Here is a 9,365-nt window from a genome sequence, read left to right as displayed (position 1 = left end):
ACAAGGGAGACACAAATCTATATGTATGCTTATTCATAGAATTTGATTAAATGCATTCAACCACAGCATCATATCATTGCAAGAAAGCTACCCTCCTCCTAAGTCCTAACATCACACAACCCACACATTACAGAAAAGTTGGGATCTTTCGTATTCCGCTGTTTCCGAAAAAGAAGTTGAACCCAATAACTCAGAATTTTGAGCTATTTTTAGATTAAAGTAGACACATGCTATATCATTCTACACTATTTGTCTCGTTTCATGTTACCTGCATTTACATGTAGCCCTCGGGCAAGACTTTGCAATTAACTACTGTCATATCAAAACCTCCTGTTATATTTTGTAGGGAATGTGAAGACGTACACTGGACTGGAGACTGCTGTTCTGTGCCAGTGCACACAGATAAATCCTGAAGACTTCATCAAGGTTAACATCTGGGCTGGGTGAAGAGGCAGATGCTGAATCAGCTGGCAACATCTCCATTTCTGTAGGGAAAGACATTCAATAAACACCCTTTACTACTAAATCTTTTTGCATTTCTTTCATTTTTGCATTTCTTACATTGATCTCTTTACGACAGGTTTAACACACAGCGAATATCTGTATCATTAACACTGCAAAATCATCCTTTCCAGTTCTCTTACCAAACTGAGCGCCTGCAACAATAAATGAATTAACAGTAGTCTGAAGGTTTACAAAGCTGTGGCAAAAGTGAATTCCACACTTACACAACTCAAGGGGTTTAAAAGGAAACATATTTTAAAAAATAATCATGAAATCATTTTAGACAAGGGTGTCCTACAAACCTTGACCAGTTGTGAAACACTTCATGATGTTGAGGAAGTCTGTAGGATCCATCCTGGCCAGTCTGGGCCTCTTTCCCTGGTAGTTAGAGTTTTCAGACTTTACTAGCTCTGAGTGCACTTCCTTCCAGTTCCCCAGGTGTGCCAGGTAGGTCAGCAACTTGTTCTTCAGCCAACTAAAATTAAAATTAAACTTTTAAAAATAAATAAAAAAATTGTAATTTGAATTTATCTTAATCTTACATCTTCTTTTAATAAAAACTGGAACAAGACTGTGTTTCAAGGAGATGAAAGTGTGGACTGGTAACATCACCTTTCAGTCCCATACTGCTTGGATTTGATATTCACTCTCTGGATGTAGTTGACTGCACCTTGCCACCTGAAGCAAAAAACATCATATAATATATAACTATATGATATATTGAGTGAAACACAGACATATACAAATCTCTATCTTTCACCTGTTCATTCCTTCATTCATGCAATACCTCTTTTCACTCTCCAGAACTTGGAGCCTCTTCTTCACCACTAAGTAGTCCTCAGTAAAGCTGCTGTTCCTGCTGTTCACGGGGTTGTCTTCCACTACGATGACCTCATCTGTGCTGTTCCCTATAGAGCGGCTCGTTGTCTTGTCTTGTCCAGGGTTGTAGGTACCATCCAGCACTGCCAAAAGCTCCTGATCATCCCAGCTTTTCAAACCAAGGGCTCTGAGGAGAAAAAGTCAACAGGTAAAACAACAAGAATAGGCTGTTGGAATGCATCGGGATATTTCAACATACAAATGCTACATGTACAATGAAGTGATGACTAGGGGTGGGTACCAGTACAGAAAATTCAGGTACAGGAACGGTTCAGGTCCAGAAGACCTTAGAACTTGTGAATGGGCGATACACAAAACAATGGTCCATTTTGCTATGAAGGATTCTGTTTGGTGACCTCCACTGGCATTTTACCTACCTTCATGTTAATGACACCAACTACCTCTAGTCTGTTAACTTAGACCAAGTTTGACTGTAGAAACTTAGCAAAAATAACTATCAACTCTCCTTTACTTCGCTCATGTTATTTTCTTGGACCAATAAGCCCCAAAATGCATTAATACTTGCCAGTATAACCTGTTTATTTTTTAATCGGTCCAAAATCCTGTCCACTAATTTTTTTCAGGTCCATTTTTTCTGGACTGGTCAAAAAAGTGGTTTTGTATTGGTACCCACCGCTAGTGATGGCAATCTCCAGTAATGGCAGAGACAATGCTGATAGAAAATGTAAGTGTGGCTGTATGTATAAGAACTTGAATGAATAAAAGATTGAATGAATTAATTAATGCTGAATTAATGAATGATAAATGGTTTATTTGCATCAAGACAATTAAAAAACAACAGCCATTACAATGTCACTGATCCAATATCATAAACTCAAAAACAAATTCCAACGTATACATCTCAAACTAGGGCAATCATTGCCTAAATCTATAATCTGAATCAATGGAACTCTCAGCCATTCTTTGTATTTGTATATCCTACAAATCATGCAATGTCTGACAAGTTGCAACTTTCTGCCCTAAACAGTACTACAAACGTTGATACTCACATGTCTGGCCTGATGTTACCACAGTCGCGAGGAGCCAGGTCAAAGGTCCTTTTGATGCTACTCATAGCTTTCTCCTTCAGTGAAGATGGCAAAATGCCGCTCCTGTCTACAAACATGTCCACAAGGAGTTCTTCTATCCTGGAAAAAATTAATAAACATAGATCGTTAATTGGAAAGCAGAGAATTTCTTACTGAGACCAGGGCTTTACTGGTAATTTTTTTTCTGTCCCACTCCTTTTTGGGGAGCCTAATGTTTATTTTTTCTTTGTTAAATCTATATTCTAAGCTTACAAAAATACATGTGTATCCAAAAGTTCAGATTTTGTGACGGTGAACTTTTTGTCTGTCAAAACATACAAGCAAATTTCCGTGCCAGGACAGAGGAACAGGTTTTTGAGACAGCTCTGATTGTGATTATATCAATGTATGTATGTAAACTAAATCTCAGAAATTTGGCAAAGCTCATCCCTCTTAAATTCCATGGCATATCACACATTCAAATGAGTATTGAGAAAATTAAAAGGTATTGTCAATGATGAAGATATGTGATAATTGACACAATCATGAAGATATGTGATAATTGAAAAATAGCAAGGCCTAACTTACGACTGCATGACTAATCGTTTGCAGGCTACCAGGCCTCCATCACTAGTTTCTCCAAACCTGTCTATAGTCACCTCACTGAAATATAAGATGGACAGAACAACTGAGGACAGGTGAAAAATATGATATAAACTTTTTGCAAAACACCATAGAGTAAATTCCTGTTTTCTAGTCTGCAATAAGCAACATAATCTGAGGACAGGTGAAAGATAAACTTTTGTTAAAACACCATAAAGTTTACTCTCTGTTCAAAATGACAGCTGGTATATTCTACAAGATGCTACATAATAGTACATTATCTTCCTTTACAGACATTCACTTGAACAAGTCTTGAAATACTATATTAAGATGAGTAGCATACTTTGGCTGGTGCAGACAAAGAGAACGCATGGTTTCCTCCAGAACGATCAGAGCTTCAAACGGTTTCTTGTTTTGCCAGTGTGTGCGAGCAGAGACCACTGCACTGTTCAATGCTCTCTTAACTGGGTCATAGCTGGGGAGGTAACACATATTTTCAAAAACTGACCACATCAGAAGAACTTGGATAAAGCATACAACTATAGGAATTAAAGAACTGTGTGTAGCAATTCACATTTATCAATTGATTTAACACTATAAAAATTTGTGTAAACAGCACCTAGTTCCGAGACATCTCTATGATTATATTTTCACCTGTGGAAAGATATCAAAATGTATGTATAACAATTAACATGCAATCTTGATGATTTAACATAATTTTACTGACAGAGTTACTGACAGATAGGCTGACACTATCGGTTGAAGATTCTAGTAAGTGAAATTTCTTCGAGTTAGAGAGCAGTTCATTTTTCTCATTATGACACCATTCTTGTTGACCAGCACAAAAATTAATAAGTGATTGATAATCATTATCAGTCACTCAGTATGGTCGTAGCACAAAGTACTTACTCATGAAGCGAGTTTCTGGTACCGTAATGATAGCCCTCACATCGATAACATGGGTCATCTTTATCGTCATCATCTTCATCTTCATCTTCATACTCACACCTAGCAAAGAAGTTCCAAAAATTAGAAAGACAACTAAATTCTCAAACTTGCTTTTGGGTCTGAAATATCTGGAAACATCTCCACTACTCAATTCTTAAAAATACTTCTCAAATTGAGAATCTGAATTCTTAAAAATACTTTACTTCTCAAACTGAGAATCTGAATTCTTAAAAATACTTTACTTCTCAAATTGTGAATAAGGAAACAAATTAGTAAGGCCTAAGACTGATACACTTTACCTCCAGGGGTCATCATCATGACAGTAACAATAGCAGTCATCTTCCTCCTCTTCCTCGTCATCTTCATAGGCTGAATACTCCTCATACGTAGAGTCTATGTGACTGAGGATTTCATCCAAAGAAGAATCTGGAAGAAAAATCAAATACATTCCATGCAGCTTAATCCCCTGATAATGGTAAGCACTCTCTGGCAGAAAATGCAGAAACTGTACTGTGCCCTCTGGCAGAACATACAGAAACTGCATTTAAGAAAACACATAGATAGACAGACACACAGTTAAACCAAAAACAATACTGTTGTGCAGCATTTTGCTTTTTAACAGAACAAGTCAAGGCATTGTAGAGAGAACAACACTAAATGTGGAAGATGTACCATGAATAGTAGACATGCCCTCAGCCTCCCTTTCCTCCTGTGATAAGGAAGACCTAAGACTTGGATGTGAAGAAAAGGCCACTCTTGCTGTCTTTTTGGAGTTGTCTGCTACTGTCTTCTTTCTTTTCAACTTCCAACTGGTGTCTTTGCTGTGAGCATTGCAGTGGTCTCCTCTTGTCCACTCTTGGCACTGGCAAAGCAAACAAATCATGCTCACACTCAGAAAAACGATTCGAATAAAACGTTTATCCGAATAAAAAATTTTCTATCCGATCCAAAATTGTGTTCACATTGCTCTTCAGCAATCCGATTAGCGCGCCCTCAGTCTTATCTGAATAAAACATTAGTTGCGTTTCACAGATGTATCGCTACGTCTTGTGGTAGTTGGGGGTGAGATTCACTTTATTTCTGCACTGGTCGAGGCATTTCTCAACTCCATGCTCCGCCATTCCTTCGGATATATCTTCATGTTATAATGTCCCTGTTTTTATGAACTTTCCCAAGCTTTTTCTGCGTCTCCTCTCACGTACCCCCAGATAGACATAAGCAGCTTCGTTTGTTACGGTGTCCACTTGGCGAATGATGAAGATTTCCCTTTCTTTCCCCATATTAATGTTGGAAGTAAAATACGGCGGAAAATGCTCGCTGAAAAACAAAGCGAATCCCGGATGAATGAAGTTACACCCCGGAATTAGCGAAATCCTATCCACTTGCACGTTCACACTGCCAAATCGCACAAATCGGGACTCCCCGCAGCGCAGTTCTATCCACTTGCCCCAGTTCTATCCACCTCCCCGAGGTGGATCGCGAAGGATTCACTTCGATGAAATCCAAGTGATTTGGGAGCGTTCCCACTGCAGAAACTTATTCAAATCGGGTCGTTTTATTTGGATAACATGTTTTATTCAAATCGTTTTTCTGAGTGTAAATGGGGTCCATATTAGCACGGAACCTTGTCTGTTTGGTAGGTAATACTATGGTTCAGGAGTTTAAATCTGACCGGAGTTGGCGGAAGCTTAAGGGTGCTGTAATAGGCCGTAAGTGCGCAGCTGTCTCCCTAACTTTTGCTCTCCTTTGGTGATCGTTAAAGCTGAGCATAGATTATTTGTATTTCCTGAAAAGCCTGTGGGTTGTATCATTTTTGTGGTGGAGCAGTTGGTCAGCCAGCAAAGCTATTTTTGTATTAGTCAGCAGCAACAGTGAAGCGTTCTTTTTGCCTGATGACCCAAATAGCAGCGTTTTTCATCTGCTTTCGATGAATTTGCGTCATCGGATATTGCCAAATATACAGCGTGTTGTATTCTATATATACTCCCAACTCCTGCACCTCCTCTAGGCTTCTTTAGAATGACAGTGGAACTCATGGTTTTTCAGAGGTGTGACATGAGGAATGGTCACATTCAAAATTGTTTTAAAGAACTAATAAAAAATGTAATATCACTTACCTCCTTGGCTGGAATGTCACAAACATAGCAGTAGCAACTGTCACAGGAAGCTTTATTCTCTTGTTTGCCATTGCCACCATAGCCATAGAGTTGACTGGGTACTGCCCTACACAAGACAAACACAGGACATTAATTGATCAAATTTTTTACAACCATCTATGCATAACTTTACCTAAAATATTGCTAAAGATTAGCATAGTCAGAATAACAGGGTTGCCTACAATCAAACTAAAACTTTTAATACACAAAAGTGCGGTAGCAGAAGGTACATGTGCCTGGGATGTTAGAGTGCAAGTCTTTTTCGGCAAATTTACCAACATTCCACATGGCAATTTCAATCATTTTCAGTAGATTTTACTTTGGCAGGGAAGGTTGAATTCTGAGACAATCGAGACAATGTTAATTGGCGAAAAAGATAAGTGGGTACTGAAAAAATGTGTAACTTATTGCTCGTGGTCAGTTGATCAACATTATCTCTCTAGTGGCTACCTGTCCATAGTGGCCACATTTCTCCAGTCCCTTGAGTGGTTGCTATAGACAGGTTTGACTGTATAACACATTACAGTATGGATATGTTCAACTGTCTTCTCTGTTATCTTTATACATGTAGTTAGCTGACATGTTTTGTTACATAGCATAGCTACATTTCAAACATACACGCAACCTTCAGAGTCTTCAGACTATTTTAACTTCCAATTTTTTAAACACTTACAGAAACTTGTGAACCCTGCAGTCTTCTCGAGCATGTGGATACTTGATGGTATCAGAAGGCTTGAAGAAAGTCACTATAAAGTCTTCCTTTCCTAATGGCTTGACATCATTGGCTGATGTGCCTGTGGCTGTAATTAAGAAATAAAATCAACAATTAACTGTAGCTTGATCCAGTTTAACCTCACTGAAGAAAAGCTATTCTTCAATGACTTATGTACATGTGTATAACTTATATACTATAAGCGCAAGGCAAGGGGCTTGCATGCTCTGTGAGTCTACATGTATGCTTCTGTAACATCATATAATAGAATCCACTTATCTGTATAGCCTACTTGTCAGCACATTATCTGCTAGAACCCAGAATATACGAATGTGATGTTACATATTACCCCAAAGTTCAGCTGACCAGCACTACGGCAGGGGGAGGGGATGCCAGAAAGCAAACAACATGCACACAATCAAATTCAAACCACCACAAACATCACATAATTTCATTCATTGCCCACATATATACCTGTACTTTTGTAACCTTAGCTCAGCCCATTTTCTTAGTTTGACATTCTGTAGTAGTTTTTACCTCCTTGTGTCTCTTCCACTATCACAACATCCTCTTTATTTCATCTGAGCTCGGCCCTTGGGCCAGTCCAGGATCTTTCTTCTGTTTGAAGAAAAGAGGGAAGAAACTACATCCAAGCTGGCACAGTCTGTATGTCACGAATCTCAGGGTTTTCACCAGGATTTTTGAAACACAGCATAGGGGGGCCAAAATCAAAGCGTAGGAGATGTAAATTACTGTGTAGGGGCCCCCTAAGCTCAACTGTCCTGGCGAGAAGCCTGATGTAACACAAACAAAATATGCCACATCAGCAAAAGTGTGAACTTCTTGTAAAGTTTCATATCACATGTGCATACCTGTCTTAAAGACTGATTCAGATTGTTTGATTGATTGATCGATTGATTGCATCATGTTGTCATCAACCATTGTTCTATCAAAATTGCTCCCTGAACTTTAGTCAATCCTTATAACTCTTTATCCACACTGATACTATGATAGCCAATGGAGTGAATAAAGTAACCACGTAACCAATGCTGTTACAGTAATGCTAATTAAAGTCTGTACCTCCTTCTTGAACGATACGAACTCAACTTCATCTTCATCTTCAGTAGGATGTGGTCGCTTGTGGGACTTCTGGACATACGAGAGTGGGAAAAGAGTTTGTTTTGTTGTTACAAAGATCTCCAAAATGTTAGAAAAATACTTAAATAGGCAAGAAACACCCTCTTGGTAATGTGGAATAGCAGTATGATAGTCAGTGGAGATTACAACTAATATAAGTATCCAACTCCAAGTAACCAATTATGCTTACATAACCTCCTTGCTGAAATAAAGTGACACTAATTAAAGAAAGTCTGTAACGTTACCTCCTTCTTGAACGATATGAACTCAACTTCATCTTCATCTTCGGTAGGATGTGGTCGCTTGAGGGACTTCTGAACAAAGGATATAGTGGGTAAAGTTGTTGTTTTGTTGTTCAAAACAAAACAAGGCTTACTGTGAGCACCTCCAGATTGGGAAAAATGGTGATTGATGAAACACAAACAAAACATGCCAGCAAAAACTGTGAAATATAGTATACAACATGGGGATAACAACAAATTCTTTCTTTCAGCTATCGTAAATAACACACAAAGCTAGTCAAGTCCAGGGGGTTTCTATGTCTACAGTCTAGTTTGAGGTTTTCAACTTCTCTTTCTGGCAACCCCCTGAAACCCCCTGGCACATAATTTTCTGAATAATTAGCAGGAGACAAAACTTTTAACACTGTTTTATTCATAACTTTTGGTGCTTTGTTGCTAACCGTTATTATTAAAATAATTTTCGACTTCTTTGCTTTTCAAATTCTTATTCAATTCTCTCAGTTCTCAGAAACAACTACACAATGTAAGAGAGATATGTAAAATACTCCTTCCAAGAAAATAAGCCGAGTTCCCGCGAAAACTCTGTTGTCCTGGACAGTCTACCCTCCCCTGGGACGTCCCGTGGCGCCCAAAACAGGCGGGCACAAACTTGCTTTATAATACCGTCCCGTCATACGCGTCAGCCATCAAAGATACGCCATACCTATCTATCGTAATCATCTTCAACGTTAACTGTTCAGCGACGAGTAAAAGGGATGTACCCTCGCTTACTGACAATATGTTAACAAACATATTTTTCTAGATCGAGTCCGAAACTCCTGCGCCAAACTCGTGGAAAGATGACAACTGGCCATGGCCACCCCGCCATTTCTGTCGCCTGAAATTCAAGTTCCCCCCGGCAAATCCCAGATGTTCTGGTCAGAATATCATCACAGTAACATACTTATTACAATACGCTACTACAAAAGCCTTCATTTGTCGAGTTTCGGTTGTTTTCCGGCCGATATTCACTCACCTCTCCTCCGAGACCACCTCCGTCCTCCATCTTTGTTGCCGAATCTGCTTGGTTTGATTTTGCCGCGAATTGGGCGATTACATTAGAAAGGGGGAGAAGTATATATTTTATATATTTTGACAACCATGTTTCTAACAAAGT

The 9,365-nt window shown here is 38.9% G+C and overlaps 1 protein-coding gene across 1 annotated transcript; it reads right to left on the bottom strand.

Moving 5' to 3' along the window:
- Positions 1-300: 300 nt before the first annotated feature.
- Positions 301-7,406, bottom strand: LOC118428154. Its single transcript, XM_035838146.1, has 13 exons — positions 7,368-7,406; positions 6,792-6,918; positions 6,080-6,185; positions 4,653-4,824; positions 4,262-4,388; positions 3,924-4,022; positions 3,358-3,489; positions 3,000-3,074; positions 2,394-2,531; positions 1,292-1,510; positions 1,117-1,182; positions 807-979; positions 301-485 (listed from the first exon to the last, which is right to left on the bottom strand). The coding sequence occupies exons 7-13, from the start codon at positions 3,384-3,386 to the stop codon at positions 334-336; spliced, it is 852 nt and encodes a 283-aa protein (XP_035694039.1). The 5' UTR covers positions 3,387-3,489; positions 3,924-4,022; positions 4,262-4,388; positions 4,653-4,824; positions 6,080-6,185; positions 6,792-6,918; positions 7,368-7,406; the 3' UTR covers positions 301-333.
- Positions 7,407-9,365: the final 1,959 nt, after the last annotated feature.

This window comes from Branchiostoma floridae, chromosome 12, assembly GCF_000003815.2.
Source record: "Branchiostoma floridae strain S238N-H82 chromosome 12, Bfl_VNyyK, whole genome shotgun sequence".
Taxonomy (NCBI): domain Eukaryota; kingdom Metazoa; phylum Chordata; class Leptocardii; order Amphioxiformes; family Branchiostomatidae; genus Branchiostoma; species Branchiostoma floridae.
The sequence above is the reverse complement of the archived record's forward strand: the minus strand, read 5'-3'. Positions and strand labels throughout refer to the sequence as shown.

What these genes read in the sequence shown, in the direction of transcription:
- LOC118428154 (XM_035838146.1), bottom strand. Translation starts at nt 3,386, where the DNA reads ATGCGTTCTCTTTGTCTGCACCAGCCAAA. An exon ending in GTTCTGGAGAGTGAAAAGAG is followed by an intron (nt 1,183 to 1,291) that starts GTATTGCATGAA and finishes TTTTTGCTTCAG; the next exon opens with GTGGCAAGGTGCAGTCAACT. An exon ending in AAGCAGTATGGGACTGAAAG is followed by an intron (nt 980 to 1,116) that starts GTGATGTTACCA and finishes TTTTAATTTTAG; the next exon opens with TTGGCTGAAGAACAAGTTGC.